This window comes from Capricornis sumatraensis, chromosome 8 (assembly GCF_032405125.1).
Source record: "Capricornis sumatraensis isolate serow.1 chromosome 8, serow.2, whole genome shotgun sequence".
Lineage (NCBI taxonomy): Eukaryota > Metazoa > Chordata > Mammalia > Artiodactyla > Bovidae > Capricornis > Capricornis sumatraensis.
Genome location: NC_091076.1, coordinates 85,440,150 through 85,461,786, shown reverse-complemented (window position 1 = coordinate 85,461,786; position 21,637 = coordinate 85,440,150). Strand labels below are relative to the sequence as shown.

The window sequence follows — 21,637 nt, the reverse complement described above, 5'->3', positions numbered from 1 at the left end:
TGCTGGCAGAGGAGATGACCCCGGCCCAGCTTTCTCATCCACTGTCCTTACTCACAGAGCACTCAAGGACACAGCGAATGCAGGGCTGATGGCAGGAGCCACATGCTGGCACTTCCCCTTTTTCCTGATCCAGAGCCATTCTGACAGGCTTAAAAACTGGAGGGGGTAGGAGAAGGATAAACCTTACTGCCCCGGGACCACTGTGCTGACAACTACAGGGATGCAGGCAGCCCCGTGCCCAGACCTCACCAAGATCCCAGCTCTGGTGTTGCTCTCTGTATGACCATGAGCCCATCGCATCCCTTCTCTGAGCCCCAAGTCAGTACAACCAGGGGTGGCCTTGGTTCTAAGAGTCCTCCCGGGACCCACAGCCCCAAAGAAATAGAAGGGCAGTCCCCAGCCCACCCCCGAGCTGTGGTGCAGAACTGGCAGAGCCTGGCTCTCTGGGCCCCACTGCATTGGTTCTGGCATCGTTCTGGCACCAGAGGGCAGCTTCCCTGCACCTGCCTCTTCCCTCTGTCACTGCCTGGCCCCCTCCATGCCAGACTCTGAGCAAGACAGACCCAGCTGGCAAGACAACTCCCAGTGTAGTTGGAGAGCTGCTCAGCAGGCAAGTGTGAAGAAGACACTGCAGAGCAAGGGGACGCAGCGACACGGTGGCCAGGGAGGCCACTCTGAGACGACGGCCTCTCTGAGGCGAGCAGACATCCAAGGCCAGCCAGGACTGACGGGGCAGAGTGGCACGTTCTGGGCACAGAGAACAGTGAGTTCAGAGGCCCTGAGGCAGGTCTGAGCATGGCGTGGCTGAAGCACAGGGAGCAAGGAGGAGTATGGGGTGTGGGGGCTGGCGTGGGCCACGGGGAGGCGGGGGCCACCGGCAGACATGGACTGGAGGAGGTGGGAGCCACAGCAGGCCTCTGAGAAGCAGCCAAGCTGATGTCTAAGGAGCGAAGCTGCCTTCCCTCTCCTCCAGAAAGGAAGTCACCAAATCCTCCCGCAGGGGCCACTCCTGCTCCCAGCCAGGCCCAGATGCTGGCTTTCAATACTGCCCCATGAGGAGGCTCTCACTGCTGCACCTGAAGCAGACAGTTCATGTGGCTCCACCGTCCGTCTGTCAATCCAGAGAGACTCATTCACTCCAGGTCTGAGAAGGCCCCTGCCCACCCGGTCTGGTTCCTGTGCCCATGGCCCCCACCCACATGGACAGTGGAGGGAGCCTTCTCTTGGCGTGCACATGGCTGAAAAAACCGTCATGTGCTTTGTGAATGTCAGTGACCTGCATGCAGGCTTCTCCCGGGTAGATACCTGGCCGCCCTTTGTGAAGGCTGCAGGGTCCCCTCCATAGTATCCGAACCTGCAACCAACCATGTTCACACCAACAGGAAGAGGAATCTAGGAACTTTGCTTGGCAAACTGTGAACCACTTGCTGGGTAAAAAGTGCTTTGCAACCCTGCGGAGGGCCTTGTTATTGGTCAATTATTACTTTGTAAGCTGTGTTTTGTGAACAGCTCTGGGCTTTGTAAATGGCAAAGTCCTTTGGACACTGCAGATGATTTACCAGCTGTAGAGCGCAGTGGAGGACAGGGGAGCCTGGCGCGCTGCAGTCCATGGGGTCGCCAAAGGTCGGGCACGACTGAACGACTGAACAAGAGCGCCGTGATCCCAGAACAGGGGGCACTCCTCCGGGCCTCCGCGTGGAGGACGGGCGCTCGGGCGCGCTAGGACCGAGGGGTAGAAGCCGGGGGCTGTGCCGCGCCGCCTGGTGGCTGCGGAGGGAGGAGCACCCCGGGCTGTGCCCCGGGCTCGGGTCGGCTGGACCTGCGCGCGCGCTGAAGACACGCGTGCGTGCGTGCGTTTGTGCACGCGCGCTTGTTGGGCAGTGGGGTAGGCGCGGGCACGCGCACGGAGGCACATTCGCACGCTGGCCGATCCGTCTATGCAGGTATCCACGGGCGCACCTGCTGGACCACGCCCTCAGGCCTTTCTCACGTGTTCATTCATTAGTGTTTCCACTGATCACAGGTGGGGCGCTCCCCGCTCCGCAGCTTCCGGCACTGAGCACACGATAGTGGCGGGTCTAACTAGCCCAGACTAGTACATCGATGGGGCCATGTGCAGGCTGGCCTCCCTGGGGAAGTCACAGGAGTCAGGAGCTGGTAAGCAGAGACCCACAGAAGGTGGGAAGGGGCGTTTCAGGCACAGGGTACAGTCACAAAGACCCCCTCAGGTGAGAACAGCCTCCCCGCCCAGATGGAGCTTGAGGCTGTTAAATGCTGCATCCAGGAGGACTACCCGCAGAGGCTGTCCCAGGCTGAGGCCAACTTGGGCATTAAAGTCACACTCCGCCTCTGGCTGTAGATGGGAGGACTGGTGGATAGAGGCAGAGGAAAGAGGGACCCCAGGAGGATCCGTGTCTCCTGTGGGAACGTGCCCTTTCCCCCAGAGGGCCAGCTAGGCCCTGCTCTCAGATCTTGGAGTGCAGGCCAGAAAACTCTCCTGAGCAGGATCCTTGCTGCCCAAGATGGGCATGAGGATGAGCCTATGACCCTTCCCAGCTGAGAAGAGCCAGTCCTGGGGCTTCAGCAGTTCTGGACCACTTTGCTAAGCTGGCAGCAGCTACTTGAGTCCTGATGTGGCCCCAAGTGGGGAGTATAAGACTGAGATAAAGAAAACAAGTAAGGTGGATTTAAGTTCCACAGGAGATTAACCTGGCTCCTGGATCCCACGGGGCCTGAAGCCAGGCACACTTATGTGAGCAAATAAATTCCCTTCTACTTCAGTCTAAAGGAAGAGGGTTTCAGCCCAGGCCTCAAGAATCACAGAGAACCCTGCCAAGGGGGCCATCCTCCAGCTGCCCCACTCCCTCTGTCCCAGAGCCTAGTTCTCCAATCCTGAGCTGTGTGGCTCTGGACTCATCTGTGAGCTGGGGATAATGAAACTACCCTCAGTGAGGTGGCCGCCCAGCCCCGGTGCAGCGCCTGACAATGCACTTGTCAACGCCCCCAGGGGACTAGGCCTAAGTCTGTGCTCTGTCCAGCGTCCAGCAAGGGCCTGCAGCCTCGTCACAGTCCGGAGGCAGCCTTGTGTCCTCCTCACATGTGGAAGTGCACAGCCCTGGAAGGCCGGAGGCCCCCCTGACCATGCTGCCTGTCCCTGTCCCTCAGAGCCACCAGCCACCACTGCACAGCGGGAGGGCTCACAGCTCTGACACACAGTCACACAACCTTTTGCCCCACTTTTTTTTTTTTTTTAATTAAAACAGCAATCAGCCAACTGCCCCAACCCATCAGGGACAGGACCCTGGACAGGCAGTCCTTTCTTCAAAAAAAAAAAAAAAAATATATATATTTTTAAACAATACCAAAAGCAAATCCACAGCCCCTGTCGAGCCGGTCCCCAAGGAGAATGAGCTGGATGGTTCCCCTAGCACCTCTCTGAGTGGAGACCTTAGGCCCATCTCCCAAGACCCCAGCCTGAGCAGACAGGGCAGGTCTTAGCCTGCTGGTCCCCTAGCAGGTGACAGAAGTGATCGGCTCCAAACCATGCAAGAAAAACCAGCCAAACCCACAAAGCGAAAGAAAAAATCAGGAAGATAAATTAAAAAAATAAAGGTAAAACAACACCCCTAGAGGCGGCAGGCAAGGGCAAGGTGACCCCGGTGCCCTTAGCACCCCGTCTGCCAGTGCTGGGGTGTAAGGCCTCGGCGGCTCTGGCACCTGCCTTGTGGAGGCTCCAGGGAATTCACGTGGCTCATCCCCATGCTGGGTCCCCCAACCAATGCCGGGACAGAGGTGTGGCCAGCCTAGGCCAAGTGTGCAAAGTCCATTCAGTCCATTCAGAGATAAAAAAATATACAACTTGGGTGGCATCCAGGGCTGGGCCAAGGCAGTGGCCTGCACAAGGCAGGGTTGCCTTCTCTGTGAGGGGCATCAGGGCCCTCCAAGTCCAGAGTCTTGGGGTCCTTGGAGCAGCAGGGGCAGAGGCACTGGGGGTCCCCGATGGTCTGGTTCTTTGGCACTTGGGACCTTGCCTGTCAGGCAGGAGCAGCCCCCTGGATTCCTCTTGGGTGCCCAAGGCCAGGGCGGCAGTAGCTTATGGGTGTGGGCAAGCACTGCCCCAACAGAGGGTTGGAGCAGGTCCAAACCCTGCCCCTACGAGTCCTCTCCCAGGATCTCCTTCACGAAGGCAGCGATGTCAGTCTTCTTGGTTTTGTGCGAGGTGAAGAAAGGGTGCTCCTGAGGGTACAGAAGGCAGTCACCTTGGAGGGGCAACCAGCCAACCCCTAGTCCTAACCCGCACCCTGACCCTTCCAGCCCCTCTGCCCTTGGAGGCCCTCCAGGTAGAGAGTGTTCAGGCTTCCTCCCCAGCTCTCTCACTACCACCCTCAACTTGCTCTTGCCTGCACACTCCAGGACTCTGCCCACAATGGGCCTTCCACGTGGAGTGCCCTCTCCGTCAGAGAGAAGATCCTCATTCATCCTTCGAGGCCCACTTCCCCTGCAAAACCTCCCGACACCTCCAAATAAAATGGCCCACCTGCCCTGCTGGCCCTCTGCCCCACTCCAAGGGCCTGGCATGAAGGGTGAAAGAGGGAGCCAGAGTACACAGTGAATGAGAGAATGAGCGACAAAGTTCCTCAAAGAATTTTGAATGCAGAGGCAAGCCAGAGGAGCTGCCCACTGCTGGGCATAGAGGCAGCCCTCTCCCAGAGAGCCCCACCCACACTCACCATCAGCTCCAGGTAGCTCATGCGTTCCGCGGGGTTCTTTCTCAGGCTAGGAGAGAACAGGGTAGGCTGGGGCCAGGATGGCAGGGAAGCGAATCCAGGCCATCCAGGCCAGTCAAGTCAGGCTGGGCTCAGCCCTGCCCAAGCAGCAAGGGGACACACATGCTCCCGAGGCTCAGGAAAGAAAGGGCTGAACTGTCCTGTGGGCTTCCAAGGGCAGAGTGGGATCCGTGGTGCCCACCAGAGAGACTGGACCAATAGTGACCTAGGAGATTTCCAATGATCCCAATACTAACATGCTACCACTAACCATCATATGCTTGGTGGCCTTAATTGAGAGAGGAAGCTCCTTACCATGGGTCCTGGGAGAGAATGATCCTGCCTGCCAGGCGCACCTGTTTTAAGACTTTCTTCTTTTCCAGTGAAAGAAAGAAAGGCTGTGAATTCTCCCTTGAGCGTCTCTCCGGCCACAGCACATAGCTGTTGGTATGTTATACTCTCAGTCTTCACTTCTCACTACTTTATAATTTTATGTTTTAGATCTCTCTTATAACCCAAGAGTATACTAGAATTTACTTTTAATTTCCTTGTAGCTTTTTTTCTCCATAGTTATGTATTTCCTGTTCCATCTAATTCCAGTCAGAGAATGTGGCCTATAAGACTCTACCTCCTGCCTTTTCCCTTATTTCCGCTGTAATCTCAAACATAAGTAATCTTTACAAGGATCTTGTGGGCATTCTTTAATGTGATACAAAATTCTACACATCAACAAAAGCAAATTTACTGTGTATTTAAATCCTCCATATACTCTTCATTTTCTTTTTTGATCCATGTGATCTGTCCGTTTCTAGAGGAACTGTATTAAAAACTCCTCCCAGGACCATAGCTTGTCAAATTATCCTTATACTCTAACTATTTCTGCCTTCTATTTTGATGCTGTTATTGGGGTTTATCTGCTCAAAAAGGAGACCGGGCCCAGGGAGGATGGGATCTGGCCAGGGCAGGGAGGGGTACTGACTGGGCTCAGGGAGGCCCTCAGGTCCGAGCAGGGCTGAGACTCACCACTGTGCAGTAAAGTCCACAAACTCAGGCGAGAAACGGTCAGCTGGGAGCTGGGGGGACGGCTCCTCTACCACCTGCTTCAGCTGCTGGAAGGGGGTCCCCCAGGACTCGTAAGGAAATCGCAGAATGGCCATCTCGATCTGCAGTGGAGATAGCACCCCTGGGTCAGAGACACCCACACTCTGCACATGAAAGCAAAGCCTTCAAAGATCCTGCCTGTCCTGGTCCAGCATCCAGAGCTGGGCTGTGAGGCAGGTCAAGGGGCTGACAGGTGACATCAGTCCAAAGATGAAAGCCAAGGGGACAGAGGAGTTAGTTCTGTCCCAGCCAGCAAAGACTATAGCTCATGATACAAATTCAGCCCTGGGTTTTGACTGGCTTGGCTATCGGGTTTTCAAACAATCTGAATTCAGAAGATTTTGCATTAAAACCCAGGTTCCAGTTAACCTGGAAAAATCAGAGGGCTGGCAGCCTGGGGTGCTCCCGATAAGGCCACTGTCACCAAAGAGCCTTAGAAGAGTGATCAGCTTCGAAGTTCCCCACAGACCACTCCCTCCTCCCTAATGTCTCAGCAACACCTTAGCTTCTGCTGCCGTTTATGTGGGCTGTTGTTATTAGCGAAAAGGCAAGCGGGAAATGAAATGATTTTCATGAGCTTCAGGAGGAATGTTAGACTAAGAGGTTCATCTTCTGGACTGTGCAGCAATCCACCAGGCCCCATTAGGAAACGAAGTCCACAGCCCTTCCTCCTCCACAAAGCCCCCACCACCCAGCCACCACTACCTGTAAGCCCATGTCCAATGCTTCCGCCTCCAGGAAGCCTTTCCACTCAGATCCTGTCACTGTTTCTCCCCGACTCCCGGGACACAGGGCTGCCACGGCCTCACCGCTTCTACCAGACCCAGGTCCCCCTGTGCCCCACGCCTCGCCTGCAGGAGCCATCTGTAGCAGAGAATGGCTGTCTCACAACAACCTCTGCTTCCAGTTTTGACTACTGACATGAAAATTCAAGTCCACTTCCCTGAGAAGCGATCACCACTGACATGAAAATTCAAGTCCACTACCCTGACAAGCGACCACCGTAATAAACAGGAGAGACCTCGTCTCAAGCAGACACACCAAAACAGGTCACTAGTTGTGCTCAGAAAGGACCTTCTCATCAGGCCCCAGGCTCCTTTCCAGCCAAGACACAAACAGGCCCACAGATGGAGGTGACACAGTGTGGCGGGAACGGCTATGACCCTGGATTTTCATAGGGCAAAGACAGCCTCCTTTTTTCCTATAGTTTCCACTGACTCTGGCACACAGGAGTGAGGACCCTGCCTGGGGTGCAGAGAAGGATGCAGTGGCCACCAGAGCTCAAGAACAAAAACAGAGAAGTGCCCAAACCTTGGACCTAGTCATTCCTCTCCTGGTAATTTTTTCTAAAAGAGCTCAAAAAATGAAAAATGAAAACATAAGCAGCCTCTGGGCACAGAGACACATAGTATGGCATTATCTGTGGGAGTAAACGTGGAGAATCAGCAAGAACGAGCAGGGCAGGGCTGAGCCTCGCCACTGTCGTGAAGCCCTCGTGCACAAGGAGCCAGCTGGTCTTGGGCTGGCTGTGCATTCTCAGTGAGCACGAGCCCTGAGGAAGTCCAACAGGCAAGTCGTCACAGACGAGAGCGGCATAACGCTGCCCTAAGCCAGGGAGGGCGTAAGGCACCTGCGGACACTCCGCTAAGGACACCATAATCTTTGGTGGAACTGTCTCTTCTCACGTCGTGAAGCCAAGCAACCCTTCTGTCCAGGCTAGACTATCTGGCCCCCAGAAGCTCACAGACCTGGCACAGCCCCCACCTGTGCTCCACCCGACCAGCAAGGGTGCCCCAGGACGTACCATGGTGATGCCGAGGCTCCAGACATCAGACTTGACATTGTAGCCTTTCTGGTTCAGCTCTGGGTTGATTCTCTCGGGCTGGAAAAGGAGCCAGAGCAGGGTCACCCAGGCCCCCTCAGCCGGGTCTGGTTGCCCCCCACAAAACGTAGGGGCCAGTGCTCATCCATTCTACCTCCCCCAGAGCAAGTGTGGAAGCTGAGGCTGGCGAGGGCCGGGGTCTCGAGGGGGAAGCCTGAGTCTTGCCACACAGCTGCCACACCTGGGGGTCCCACCTTGGGGTATCGGCAACTCCCACAGGCCCCACCAGCCACCCCACTGAGGTGAAACCTATCATCCAAATGGACACCGTGGGGCCAGTCAGAAAGGGGTGGAGAGGGCTGAGCAGGAGACTCCCTCTAGAAGGAAATTCGGGGTCTGGGGAGGCCTCATTCCTGATGGAGCAGGACACAGCTAGGTGCCTGAGCCTGGCTGCTTCCTCTGGGCATGACCTGGGCACCCCACTTACGGCCATGTAGGGTTTGCAGCCAGCATCCATTGTCTTAGCCACAGAATCCACCAAGTAACCACTGATCCCAAAGTCACACATCTTCACGTGGCCCTCCTTGTTGATAAGGACGTTGGACGGCTTCACGTCTGCCAGAAGTAGGACATGCCTTTCAGCTACTGGTTGTTGGCCCCCACTGCCCAGGTCAGAGCTGGTAGCCACACAGTCAGGAGCCCCAGCCTCCAGCCACAGGTGGGGAGAGAAGTTAGCTCCAGGGCTTCCCCCAGGACCGTGTCTTTGCAGCTTCACAGTTGGGACTCAGCCTCCACTTACCAGTGCAACCTCTGGCTCTGGGGTCCACCCAAATGCAGGGAACCCATCACTAACAGTATGAGCACTGTAAACCACCCAATATCCACCTTGAGGGGTCAGCAGTCTTGGCCAGGAAGCACAAGGCAACAGCTCAAACACAGGAGGCAGGTCTGTGGGAAATCCCAGAGCCCCAGGACTCAAGCTGGACATGGAGTGGGCACAGAGTGGGCACGGAGTGAGCTAGGGGGCACAGCGGGGCCATCCAGCAAGCACACGCACAGGAGACATGTGCATCCCTCCTGCCTTTTACAAGGATGTCTGCAGGGGCTCAGAGAGATGCCCAAAGGGGCCACGAAAACCTGCCAATAGCAGTGACCGGGGACCACTGAGTGGTCAAAGGGGCTTAGCCCAGTGAACTCTGTGTGGAAAAGCAGACCCCTCAGAACACAGAGGGAGGGGATGGGCAGGACACACACAGCCCCACTGAGTCTCAGAATCATTGGCCCAACTGGGAGGCTAAGAACAAGCAAAACCAACCCCCATGAGAAAATCAGTGGAGTCGGGGACTGGGCCGTCACAGGGCAAGAAAGGGAGGGGAGGGTGGGCGTGACCCAGTGTAAACGACGATCGGATTCGTGCAGCGGTACACATCCCACCTGCACACTCCTCAACACGTAAACAACAGGTCAAGACAAGATGGGCTGGCCTTCCCAGGATGAAGGTCCACCCTCGTCCGTGCTCTGAGCACCAGGGAACAAAACTGGGACTGGGCCTGGGGGCTGACAGGAATGGCTGAGAGGAGTGGACAGCAGCCTGGACCCAGCGGGCACATTGCGGCCTGTCGCCTCCCAGAGCCTCGGCACTGCAGGCCCAGCAGGACCGCGGGGACGTGTGTGTGAGGCCAGGCCCCTCCTCCCCAGCCGGTCCAGGCACTGACCTCTGTGGATCACGGACAGCTTGCTGTGCAGATGTTCCAGGGCCCTCACGATCTGGTGTTTGGGATGGGAGGTGGGGAGAGACAGGTCCATCAACAGTGACAGAGCCAGAAGACTCCCCAGCCAGGGCGGTCTGTCGCCCTCTCCCAGGTCACACCCAGCCCCTCACCACCTAAGGCTCCCGCCCACATCCCAGTGTTTGCTGTAATGTCCTGGCCACCCTGATACTGATACACCTGGTTCCTGCACTGCTCTGAATGGGCCAGGGTCTCACGTGATGTGACCAAGACCCTGGCGAGTCTGACTTATGAACCCCCAGAATGCTGTCCGCCCTCCACCAGACTCCTGGGTAGAATCTGGCCCTTCTGCAGGCACCTTACATCCACCGCCCCCTCCCCTACCAGCAGTCACTGGTATCACCCCAAAGATCCTGACTCAATGCCCTGGGGGGGGGGGGTATGTTTACATGTTCGCAGCTGCGGTCAGGGATAAGGACCACAGGTACACAGACCCCACTCCCCTTCTGCTTTGGCTGTTGGGTGCTCATGCCCAGGGAACCGCCTGCCCTAGGACATGCAAGCTCAAGACCCGTGGTTTTCTCCCCTGACCACATGCCTCTACGAGCTGCCTCCAAGCATCTTCAGGATAAGGAAGCTGTGAACACTAAGTCCTCTTCTGTGGCCTCAAAACTCAAGAACTGCACAGGAAGCCCAGAGATCCTGGTTCTGCCAAATCTGTGTGGCTCCAGGGTCCCGGGGTCTCCTGAGCAGGCTCTGGTCCAGGGTGGGGGCACCTGGGGCTTCCAAGGGCAGCTGCCCAGCTGCAGGGCCACAGCTGGAGGCCACACGGGGGGCCCAGCTCTGCCCAAAACACTACCATTGGGACCCCCCCAACCCCACTTACAGACACAGCGATCTCCCCAAGAATGTCTTCTGGAATCGTCATGCCCTTGTCTAGCACCTTCCGATAGAACTTGTCCAGGGACGTGTCCATGAGCTCCATGCAGATCCACACATCTCCCTGCAGGTGGACAGCCATAGTTCAGCCACATCTGCCCAGGGCTACCTGGCCCAGCATCCTCCCATGCCCATCCCCATGGAGCCAGCCAGCCCCTGACACACCTCCACCCCTCGGCCCTCAGGGGTTCTCTGACCTCCCAGCCCCTCCCCGACAAGGCTCACCTACACTGCTGAGTCCACGCGGCAGCCTTCCCCGACTGTCACACTGGCTGTCCCCCGTCAGACTCCTACTTCCACGGCTCATCCCAGCTCTGACCCTGGCCGATGGGTCCCTTCACCGGCAACATACTGTCCCCACCCCCACACCCCATCCAAGACAGCCTTCTGAGAAGGCTGCGTGCAGTATCCCCTGGGGTAAGCCCAAGCTCCTGGGCTCCCTGCTAGCGCGGAGGCTGGCTGTGTCTCCTCACCTCTCTAAAGAGGGCCCCGTAGAAGGTGACGGTATAGAAACAGTCCACGGTGCGCATGTTGACATCCAGGTCCATGAGCAGGCGCTTCTGCTCCTGAGAGTTCACGGTGGCTCGGATGCGCTGCGGGGGGAGGGGCTGCGGTTAGAGCCTGGGCCGCAGGGGTGCAGCCCCAGGTGCCCCCGGCTCTGACGGCCCTGGGTCGGGGACACTGCTCACCTTCACGGCCATGATGGTGCCACTCTGGGCATGCCGCACCTTCTCCACCACCCCATAGGCACCTCGGCCCAGCTCTGAAATGGTCACCAGGTCATCCGCCTCCACCTCAAAGTTCTTAGGGGACAGAAAGGAGAGAGGGTTCAGAGGGGCCAAGTCAGGCACCAGTGGAGATGCTGGGGCAGCAGAAAGAGAATCACCAGCCAGTCAGACCTGTGCTCAAGTCTTGCACCAGCCACTTCTGCTGTGTGTCCTGGGGTAAGTCATGTAACCTCTCTGAGCCTCCCCTCACCTTCTCTAAAACAGGCACAGCACCTACATCAGAAGGCTACTACAGGGTGTCAGCACATCAGCCTTGGAAACGCTCCCAGCGGTGCTGGGCCCTAAAGAGATGCCCTTTTCCTCTCGCCCCACCCTCTCAGGTGGGCAGACTCACTTATTCATCACCTACAGTGTGTAAGTCCCTGTTTCAGGCTCTGGGGACACAGACAGGACAAAAGAAAGGCCTTGCCTCCCAGGGAGCAGTGGGGCCCTGGTCACCCACCCTCCCTCTTGACCTGCTGCCAGAGGAAGCAAGCAGGCAGATGAACAAGACTCCTCAGCATGTCCTGTGGGCAGCACACGGCTTCCCAAGGGAACCACTGGCGTCGGGAGGTGCCAGTGAAATGCAGGCCCTTTGGGCAGAGCCAGGGATCTGCACACTGAGCACTGTGACTCTGGCTCCCCAGGGCCCAGGAGGTAGCCACCAGATGGGCCACCTGGTCAGCGTCGGGGAGCCAGCCCCCCTCCACAGCCCAGCTCTGTCTCCACCCACAGACACCTCCCAGGGCCTATTGACACCTACCCTGTCTCCAATGGTGATGAAAGCCCGGGAGTCCAGGTTCCGGGGGAGCCTGCAGGGGAGAGCGGAGGTGTGAGCCCCAGAGAGCTCTGCCCTCTCAAGGGGGTCCCGGCCCTCCCCCACAGTCACCAAGCATCTGCGGGGCAGCACATGGCCTGTCACATGGACACGCCCTCAGAAAGGCAAGGAGGGCTCTGAGAGGACGTATGAGGCACACAGCCCCCGCAGCTGCTTAGAGGAGATGCCGCCCGCACAGGCGGCCTGGCCCCCACATTGGCCCCTGCAGGAGGCCTTCCAGGAAGCACCAGAGGCCAACTCACGTGGGGCTGGGCGCCGGCGGCTTGGACATGCAGGAGATTCGTAAATCCTTTTTCCTCCTGGACTTTCCTAAAAGGGAGAGAAGGGAGTGTGCAGTCAATCACTGGTCAACCAACATCCGCAGGGACAGAGAGGGACAGGCCCCAAGGGCCCGGCACTGACACAGATGCCAAGGGCACCCACAGGACATGTCCAGCCCAGGCTAGAGGGTCCAAGCCCCGCCGGTCATCCTGAAATAGTCACTCCACGGTCGTCTGAGAAAAGACAGCACCCCCAAGGAAGATGCGCCTGCTCCCCAGCCCCCATGAGGCCCCTGCGCTCCCAGGCCTGAAGAGTGAAAGATGAAGTCCCAACACCCAGTACCTCTGAGAGTGATCCTACTTGGATTTACAGAAATGACCAGGTCACAGTGAGGTCACAAAGTGGAGCCCTGATACAACACAACAGGCTCCTTAAAAAGGAGAAGCTTGGACATGGAGACAAGACATGCATCAGGGAGGAAGAGGACCATCTGCGGCCACAGCAGGACCAGCTCTGTGACACCTAGATGGGCTCCAGCCACCAGACAGGAAGTCCAGTATTGAAGCCACCCAGCAAGTGGGGCTTTCTCTGACAGGCCTTACCCACAGCCAGGCCCATGGGCCAGGACCCTGTGTGCAAGCGCCCATGTGCAGGCCCCCTGTGTGCAGGCCCTGTGTGTGCAGGGACCCATGTACAAGCCCCATGTGCAGGCCCCCTGTGTGTAGGCGCCCATGTGCAGACCCCCTGTGTGCAGGCCCTGCGTGTGCAGGCCCTGCGTGTGCAGGCCCCCTGTGTGCAGGCCCTGAGTGTGCAGGCCCTGCGTGTGCAGGCCCCATGTGTGCAGGCCCCCTGTGTGCAGGCGCCCGTGTGTAGGCCCCATGTGCAGGCCCTCTGTGTGCAGGCGCCCGTGTGCAGGCCCCCTGTGTGCAGGCCCTCTGTATGCAGGCCCTGTGTGTGCAGGCGCCCATGTGCAGGCCCCGTGTGCAGGCCGCCTGTGTGCAGGCCCTGTGTGCAGGCACCCTCGCCTCTCTCAACCTCAGCTGCCCCAGAAAGGGCCCAGGTGGAGAAGCATGAGGAGCCACAGTCACACGTGACGCCATCAGCACTTCACCCCAACTCACTCCCGGCTGGTGGGGGGTGCGAAGGGGGTGGGGGCTGGCGGGGGAGATAACCCCAGCAGGCCTACAGGGGTCAAGGCAGGGCAGACTCAGGCCTGAAGCTGGACCCAAGGCCTCATCTCACCCCTGCCCACTGCCCCAGGAAGGCTTCATGCCTCTGGGCCTCAGATTCCCCATCTGGGAGGAGCCCTGTCCCCAGCTCGAGCTGGGGCATGAGGTGAGAGGGGACCAGCAGGGTCCAACCTTCCCGGGAGTAGGCCCAGACCCCTGGACAGGACTCCCTGAGGCACAGGCAGGGCCAGCTCTGGCCAGGCTCATTCTCTCCACACCTGCACAGTTTGTTCCTTTCCTGTTTGAAGTTTGCCAACATCAAGGGCCCCAGGAAGCCCGCTCCCCTCCCCAAGGAGCTGGATGGGCCTGAGCCCCAAGGTAATGCCTCCTCAGCCCACACCTCCTGGGGACCAACGAGGGTCACCTCTCCAAGCAGTTGTGTCCCCGCCTCTTGGCCAGCTGAGAATGTGGCCCAGTGCCCAGCCTTCAGTTGGTGCTGAAGAATGGGCATCGCAAGCACTGGGCAGCCCTGGAACTAGACCACCCGGAGCAGAAACAGTGACCACACGCCTCTCCTGTGGTCCAGTGCCTCCTCCAGCCTCCCGTCCAAGACCTGCACCCCTTGCCACGGTGTGCACACCCTCTTGAAGCCACCTCTGGACTGGGTTTGGACCGAGCCTCCAGCACACCCTGCTGTATAGCCTCAGCACCTCTCTGTGAACCCAGATGGGCCCCTGACCTTGGGCCCAGCAGCGGTGGGGCTGGCACGGCTGTCCAGTGACGGGCGGGAGCATCAGTGCCCCTGGGGAGACAAGGCCCAGGCCCAGCTGTACTTAGAGCAGGGTGAACCATCCACCTCTGGGAGGGGCTCCAGCATCTGCCTGGGATGGGTGGGCAGACACCTGCAGCCTCTCCTCAGGCCCCCTTCATCTGTGGGCCTGTCTCCCCAGGCTGGGCGTCCTGGGCTGGAGCATCCTGGCTTGTGGGGCGGCACCTCTACCCCGCAGATGCCAGTAGCACCCCAAGTTGCCGAATGTCTTCAGACCTGGCCTCAGGGCCTGCCTGCTTAGCGATTAGGGGACGGAGGCTGTGAGCTGGATGGCTTGGGATCCTCCCATGGACTCTGCAAATGAGTAGGGCTGCAGGAGGTGGGGGCACAAGGGAGGTGGGGTCCCGGGGCTTAGGAAGCCAGTGTGTGGCCAAGTGGCCACCTCGCCACTGTGGGGTGGTGGGCTGGGGGGCGGGCAGGGCTGCTGGGCTGAGCGGCCCCAGCCCAGTCTGGTGCTCCCTGTGGGCTCAGCACTGGGGGCGCTGTGGCAGATGTGGGCCTGGCTGTGGAGGCTCCTTGGAGTGGAGAGCCCTGGTTTCCCTAAGTGAGGTGAAGTGAAGAGCTTCTCCTCCAGGGGCATCGTGGCGCTTAGAGGAGATAGGAAAGGCCTGCGTCTGAGTGGCAGGCTGCTGCTATCATGGACAAGAGGGAGTTAAGAGTGAGGCCCCCACCTCCGACAACCAGCCATGTTGCCTTGTCTGTAAAAATGGGATGAAATCACTCCACACTGAGGTCATGGCTGGGCAGCTGGCACACCCCTGTGCTAGGGGCAGGCTCCAGGTGCCCAGTCAGGTCCTGAGCAGGCCTGGGCTGGAGGTACAGAAGTGGGGACGTAGCTCAATGCAGGCTGGGCGCTGCTCTAAGTGCTGTATCTGACTACTGAACAGGCAGGTGCTTTTGTTCATCCCCACTGTATGAATGAGAATACTGAGGCTCAGAGAAAGGGGAGGGACTTACCCAGGACCACCCAGCCTGTAAGGCACAAAGGTGGGATTTGAACTTGTCACAGAGAGAGCCTCGCTTTTGGCGACAGGGTTGCACAAGAGCCAAGGCAAGTGTGGAGTGAGTGGAGACCCAGCTCTGGGGCTGCAGGCTGTGCCCTCGGGGCACATGCTCACCAGTGGGCCCAGGGCTGCCTGGGTCAGTGCCTTTGGCCAGGACTGAGCCTCCGCTGCTGGTCCCCAGACACTGGGCTCGAAGTGCATCCCTTTACACTCCCTGATGGCGCCCAAACACCTCTGCTGACACCCGAGGCCCTTCACTCGTCCCCTTGGACCATTCGCTTGTGAAAAGCTTAAGACAAACCCTGGAAGCTATACAATGATGCAGTCAGTGAAAGTCAGGGCTGGTGGTACAGCTGCCCAGACGGAACACTGTACCACTGGGAACTTGAGATTCACTTGATGCAATAACAGCTACAGACGCTGAGACACACTCAGTGCTTCCAAATGTTAACACGCTGACCCTCAACGGAGGCCCCAGTATCACCCCCATGGGGCAGTTCCTCACTGCCGGCCAGTTCCAGCCTCTCCCCACCCCTACCACACACCAGCGCTGGCCCCACAGACCACAGTGTTGATGCTGGCCCAGGACTCCTGCAAGTCAGTGAACTTAAATACACCACATGTACCTCAGGGCTCGATTTAAAACAACAATACAGAAATGATGAGCACAAAAGTCAGGACAGTTATCAGAAAGAGGCAACACTGAAGGGCTTCAGGGGCACAGAAATGTGAGATATTTTTTAGCTGGGTGTGAGGAGTACAGAATTCGCTTTTCTTTATTCCTTAAAACGCAGAGGTACATTCTATATAACCTTGTGGTGTCTGCGATATACAGGCAATTCAAACACATAAAAGGAGTGGATGCCCACCTGCTGGGAGGCATCAGCAGCAGCTGCAGGCCCAGGCCCCACACCACAAGAGGACAGTTCAGGGTTGCCTGGAGGGGCACCAGGTGGGGAAGGGTGACTGGACATAGTCTCCCAGAGAAGCCAGGACAACCCCTGGGTTGCCAGTTCAGCCTGCAGTGACACCCCAGAGAGGGGTCCTCAGGACAGGGAGAGGGTGACAGGTACCTGTCCCCATCAGGGTGAGTCTGGTGACCCTTTCTGGGGGGACAGGGGTCTCCAGAGCCACTGAGGGGGAAGCAACCACAGAAGCATCTGGGCAAGAAGCCCAACTCACGTGGGCAATGCTGTGAGTACCTCTGAGAGGCACCGCCAAGGGGAAGCAGGTACAGTCCCTAGAGGCGATGAGCCCCAGCGTGCAGAGCTGAGCTCCAGGCAGGCCCACCCCATCTCCCTCATCCAGCTGGCATGGGGCTCTCTGTGTGTTGTTCTTCCCCTGCAGCCCAACAGTGACCCCTCCCAAGACACTGGCAATGTTCCCCACGGCCACCAAGGCCCTGCCTCCCGGCTGCTCCCCATCAGCTCCGTGGCGAACCTTGAAGCTGGACCTTCAGAATCACTCCCCCACCGCCTCCTTTTCTCCAGCCAGGGTGCTCCCCGGTCAAGACAGTCCTCACCCAACCCTGCATACCCACAGCAAGTGCCCTGCCTGGCCCTGAAGGGGCTCTGCCCACTGAGCAGCGGGCCTAGGAGGTTCGCACTCTCCTGACTCCTGGTCCCACATGCCCCACACTGTGGGGGAGGCAACCATCCCATTCTCTCTGCTCCCCACGAGCCCTCCCCAGGAGGGCCCAAAAGACCATGAAGCTCCCGGCTCCAGTGTGGAAGGTGCCAGCTGCAGCCAGAGTCGTGTCATAGGGCTTAAAGTCCACCATCAAGGTCCCCGTTCTGTTTGTTCATCCACCAACGAACAACTGCCACCACCATAACAACGAGAAAATAACAGATGACATTTGTTTGACAAACACTATCTCCCACCTTTACCACCACTCTGAGATGGGGGGTTGGTTACTCTCACTTTGCAGAAGAGGAGACTAAGGGTCAGAGAGGGCACTTGAGAAAGCTGGGAAGCAGCGGAGCGAGTCAGAATTTGAACACAGGCCCATCCACCCCTGAGCCCAGGCTCTGCCCCCCTTCCTGTCTCACTGAGGTTCCTCGTAGGCAGAGGGCAGTCTCTGCTGTCCCTGTACCTGGTACTAGCGAGGGGGATGAGGCTGTCTACACACATCCTCACAGCTGCCAGCATGCAGGGCTCCCATACCCATTCTGCAGGTGAAGAAGCTGAGGCCTTGCATCTGAGAGCTGGGCAATGCCAGGGGACTGAAAGCATTACAGTGGGCAGTGGACGTCCAACGTTACAGCGGAGGGGTTGGGCTGGGATCTGACCAGAGTCTTCATCTCTGTGGGAGTTCAAGGCACCTCTGCTCCTCTGCAGCCTGGAGCCCCTAGCTGCACATCTGAGCAGGAGGAGCCCCTGGGCCGAGGGCGGCAAACAGTCACCACCACCTGCTCCAGCTCCATGAGCAAGAGGAAGTTCCTGGGGGGATGGGCAAGGGGCCAGGAGCAGGGGTCTGGAGCCACCCTGTACCAGGTCCAGGGAGGGGGCCGCCTCCACGCCCAACCCAGGACCAGAGGCTGGCCCATGAGGTGGGGACTCAGCCCCCCTCCCACCCACCAGCAGCCAGGCATTGGCCCTTTAAGCTGCAGCCGGCAGGCGGGCATGCCCCAAGAGTGAGTCAGTGCCCAGTGCCCGCTGACTCACCCGCCGGAAGCCTCCCGCTGCCCCGGCCCTCTCCCCGCACAAGTGACTGAGAACTTTGCTCCCTTCAGGCCCTGAGCCACAGGCTGGCTGATAGACAGTTTCCTGTGCGTCATGCCAGGGGTGGGGAAAGTCCCCAAGATGCCACCTTCCAATCTTTCCAAGAGCCAGGGACAGGACGGGTAGGGGAGGGGAGCCACATGGCAGGAAAGGCCAGGACACTGTGCGCCTGCAGCCTCAGTGTGCCCAGGGGGCAGCAGGAGGATCAACCAGGAAGTGCCCATGGGGTCAGCACTCACAGTGCAGCTGGGGGCACCCCAAGGACAAATGTGGCTGGAGGCAGCAGACCCAGACTGTGCTATGCCCTCTGACCCTGGCTGCTTTCAGCCTCTGACCCCGGGCAGAGATGGCCTGTGGGCAAGGGGGCCTGGGAAAATATCAGTGCTATGGGGCCTGGGGCCTCATGCACTCTTGGAAACTCCCCAGGCCAGGGGCAGGGAAGGCAGGGCAGGGCACCCCTGCAGGGCAGGAAGCTCAGAGGTAAAGCTCCCTAAGGTCAGGTGCCAACCACACCTTGCTTGGTCCAAATTCCTCAAGAAGGCGTGCAGGAGGACATCACTGTGGGAGGGGCTAGGTCGAGCCACTCCTCCTGTCTGACCTCAGTTTTGTCACCTGTCAAATGGGCCTCACTGCAGTGAGCATGAAGTGTGTCAGCTGTAAAGGGTTGTGCACACATAAGGCACCATCTCTGGCTCAGGCCATCCTCCAGGTCAGGCATGGACTCAAGGAGATGCTTCTGGACAGAGGTGTGATGGGGGAAGGGGAAGTGTCCCACCAGCTCAGCCCAAGCACCCAGCACAGAAAAGGGACACAGGGGAGCACTGGGCACTGAGTACTAGAACCCCACTTCCATCTGTCACAGCTGTGTGACCTCAGGCAAGGCGCTGAACACCTCTGAGCCTCAGCTTCTTTTTCTGTGAATGAGGCTGTGAACCATAAATGGGTGAATGCATGGCACATGGGAAAAGTTTGGGATTTTCGGGGGGAGGCATTGTGGCTTCCCTGCCACGTGTTGCCACAAACCCCAACGAGGTTAAGGGTGTCCCTGGGCCTTGAGTAGACCCCTGACCCCCCATCCAACCCACTCAACATCATCTGTTATCCAGACCCAGAAACTGGAAACTCATCCTGGCCCTCTCTCTGCTGAGAGGCTCAGAGAAGACAATAGCAGGGCTCAAGTCACACAGCATATGAGTGTTGCCCCAAAGTGCTTTATTCCTTCATACGCCTGACTCCTCTCCCTTCCCAACCTTGCAACTTTAATTTTTATTTTGATGAGGAGCAGAAAGGGACTTCAAAAACAAACACTGCTTTGAATCTATTCTTTCTGCCCACGAAAACCTTGTGGCCCAGAGAGGTTGATGGACCTGTCTGAGGTCTCACAGCCTGGCCAGGCTAGGCCTAAACCTGGAGCTGGGGAAGAGAAATGTCTGATTTCCTGGTTCCCAAGCTCCACGAGGTCGGCGCGGTGCAAGTCCCTGCCGGGTACTCACAGTAGCTAGGCAGCAGTCAGGGACCCAGCCTCCCACTTAGGTTAAGACTTAACTACCCTCCACCTGGCCTGCTGGGCACGGGTCCACAGCCACTGCAGCCACCAGGAGCAGCAGCAGGGAAGGAGGACCCACACCCTCCCTGTGACCCCACAAGCGCTCCAGCTGCCACCCCGGCCCCACCCAGAGAGGCAGGGGTAACCCCTGATTAGGGCCCCTAAGGGCCAGCTGTTACCTTTCTCCTCCTCACTCTGCAGCTACAATCCAGGAGAGGCAAGGCCTGGATCCCACATGGCTGGGGCCTTTCCAGCAAGAAAAATGGTAAGAGTAACACAGTCAGACTGCCTGCTAAGGCTTCTCATCATCATCACCCACAACTGCCTAGAACTCTTTAGTATTCACTATCTCACATCCTACGCCTGAAGTCCACGGAAGGTAGGTGTGATAAGGACACTCCTGCTGCTGGCATGAAGCAGCAGGTTAGGGAGGCGGGGGCAGCCCATTCATTACGGATGCGTCCGGTTTGGAAATCTCTCACACAGTCCAGCCCTCTGAGACTCTGACATGCCAAAAACATCCTTTCCTTTTCCTGCCAAAAAAAAAAAAAAATCCCCCTTTCACCCTCCAAGTCTCGTCCTCCCCCTCTGCATGACAAATCCTGCTGCCGCAGCCGCCACCTCACAAAAATTTCCAAGAAGGCCGGCTGCTTGGAGAAGACAAAAGCAAGACCATTGCATAGCCAGCAACCGCCCGGCAGTTGGCCCTGGACCCACAGACAGCGGGGACAGACCTGGTAGCAATCAACCCTGCACAAGAGGAGGTGAGCTCTCCTGGTGCAGAGAGAAGCCTGCAAGTCCAGATGAGCAGAGCCAGTGGAGAGGCCATGCAGTAAGGTGTGATGGGAGGCCAAGAGAGGTTCCCCCTCACCGAGACAGGGCTGAAGGACGGCCAGGAATGGGGCCATGGTGGGGCCTACTAGGATGGAGAGCCTTGGGGGAGAGGTAGGGGAGATCTGAGCTGGACTGTAGCCAGGACACCCACATGGGAGGAGGCGTTTACAGAGAGATCCCCAGAAGGGCAGTTAAACCCCAGCCAGGATACAGCCCTGGGACGCAGGAGTGGAGCGGGGCTGGGTGCAAGAAGGGAGTGAATCCCACCTGGGACCCAACTGAGGGACCCAGACTGGGAGTGTTCATTCCTGTCCATGCTGCAGTTAAGGCCCAAATGGGGAGGTCCAAGCAAGGTTTCTGACCCGGTGTGGGGTGATCAGAACGAAACCTTCGCCAGAGTTCGGGCTGGGCCCGAGACCGATCAGGGAGGGGTTCCGGGCCGGGAAGCTGCCCGGGTGCGGGCCCGGCCAGGAGACCGCGCAGAGGTCGGATCCGCAGCCCGGGCGTTCCTACCTTTGGACGTGGGCACGCCGGCAGGCGGGCTCGGGGCAGTAGACTCCATGGTGCGGGCGGGTCCGGGCGGCGGTAGAACTAGTCCAGTGGGTGGCGGGCTCGGCCCGGGCGGAGTGCGCTCATGGCTACGGGCAGGCGGACGGCCCGGGCGGCGGGCAGGGCGGCAACAGGGACGTGTCCGCGGCAGGCGGCGGGGCCAGACTGGGCAGTGCGGCAGGGCCCCAGCCGGACGGCGCCGACGTAGGCCCCGCCCCGCGAACCCATTGGCCCTCCAGTCTCCGGGCCCGGCCCCTGCCTATCAAACGCCGTCCGGGGCCTGCCCGTCAAACTCAAGCCTCACCCTCCATTGGCCCGGGGCGCGGCTCCTCCCACAGACTATCAAGCCCGCCCCTCACCGGGAAACCCGTCAGGCCCCGCCCCTCGGGGCTCGGGCGGGTCCTTCCCGCTGCCGATCAGGAAACCAGCCCAGCCCACTCCCGGGCCCGCCCCGGGCGCGCAGGCTGCAGTGCCCAGAAACCCTGGGTACCCCAGGCCCGCCCAGCTGCGGCCCGGGGAGCGGAAAAGTGGGTGCTGCGGGCGTCAAAGTGCGCCCGCCCCCTGGTGGGGTCGAGATCACATCCCGCTTTGACTACTTCCTGGCCAGGATGACCTGGGCAAGTCATGTCACCCCGGAGCCTGTTTCCGCGTCCCCGCCTCCGGGCGCTGCTGAAAGGAAGGGACCCAGGCTTCCGCAGACACTCAGAAGGTGTTTGTTGACTATTCATTCATTCCGGACGGATCAGCCCTCTCTCCTG

The 21,637-nt window shown here is 58.9% G+C and overlaps 1 protein-coding gene across 1 annotated transcript; it reads right to left on the bottom strand.

The window, feature by feature from the left end:
- Nucleotides 1–3,330: 3,330 nt before the first annotated feature.
- Nucleotides 3,331–21,021, bottom strand: MAP2K3 (mitogen-activated protein kinase kinase 3). Its single transcript, XM_068976593.1, has 12 exons — nucleotides 20,844–21,021; nucleotides 12,206–12,272; nucleotides 11,889–11,937; nucleotides 11,048–11,161; nucleotides 10,832–10,951; nucleotides 10,306–10,422; nucleotides 9,405–9,456; nucleotides 8,177–8,304; nucleotides 7,672–7,749; nucleotides 5,790–5,929; nucleotides 4,731–4,776; nucleotides 3,331–4,236 (listed from the first exon to the last, which is right to left on the bottom strand). The coding sequence occupies exons 1-12, from the start codon at nucleotides 20,890–20,892 to the stop codon at nucleotides 4,153–4,155; spliced, it is 1,044 nt and encodes a 347-aa protein (XP_068832694.1). The 5' UTR covers nucleotides 20,893–21,021; the 3' UTR covers nucleotides 3,331–4,152.
- Between the last annotated feature and the right edge of the window lie 616 nt (nucleotides 21,022–21,637).

Coding starts and splice junctions, on each gene's coding strand:
- MAP2K3 (XM_068976593.1), bottom strand. CDS start 20,892: ATGGAGTCTACTGCCCCGAGCCCGCCTGCCGGCGTGCCCACGTCCAAA. Junction 12,273..20,843: donor CGGCGTGCCCACGTCCAAAG/GTAGGAACGCCC, acceptor TCTCCCTTTTAG/GAAAGTCCAGGAGGAAAAAG. Junction 7,750..8,176: donor GCTGCAAACCCTACATGGCC/GTAAGTGGGGTG, acceptor CTCCTTTTCCAG/CCCGAGAGAATCAACCCAGA.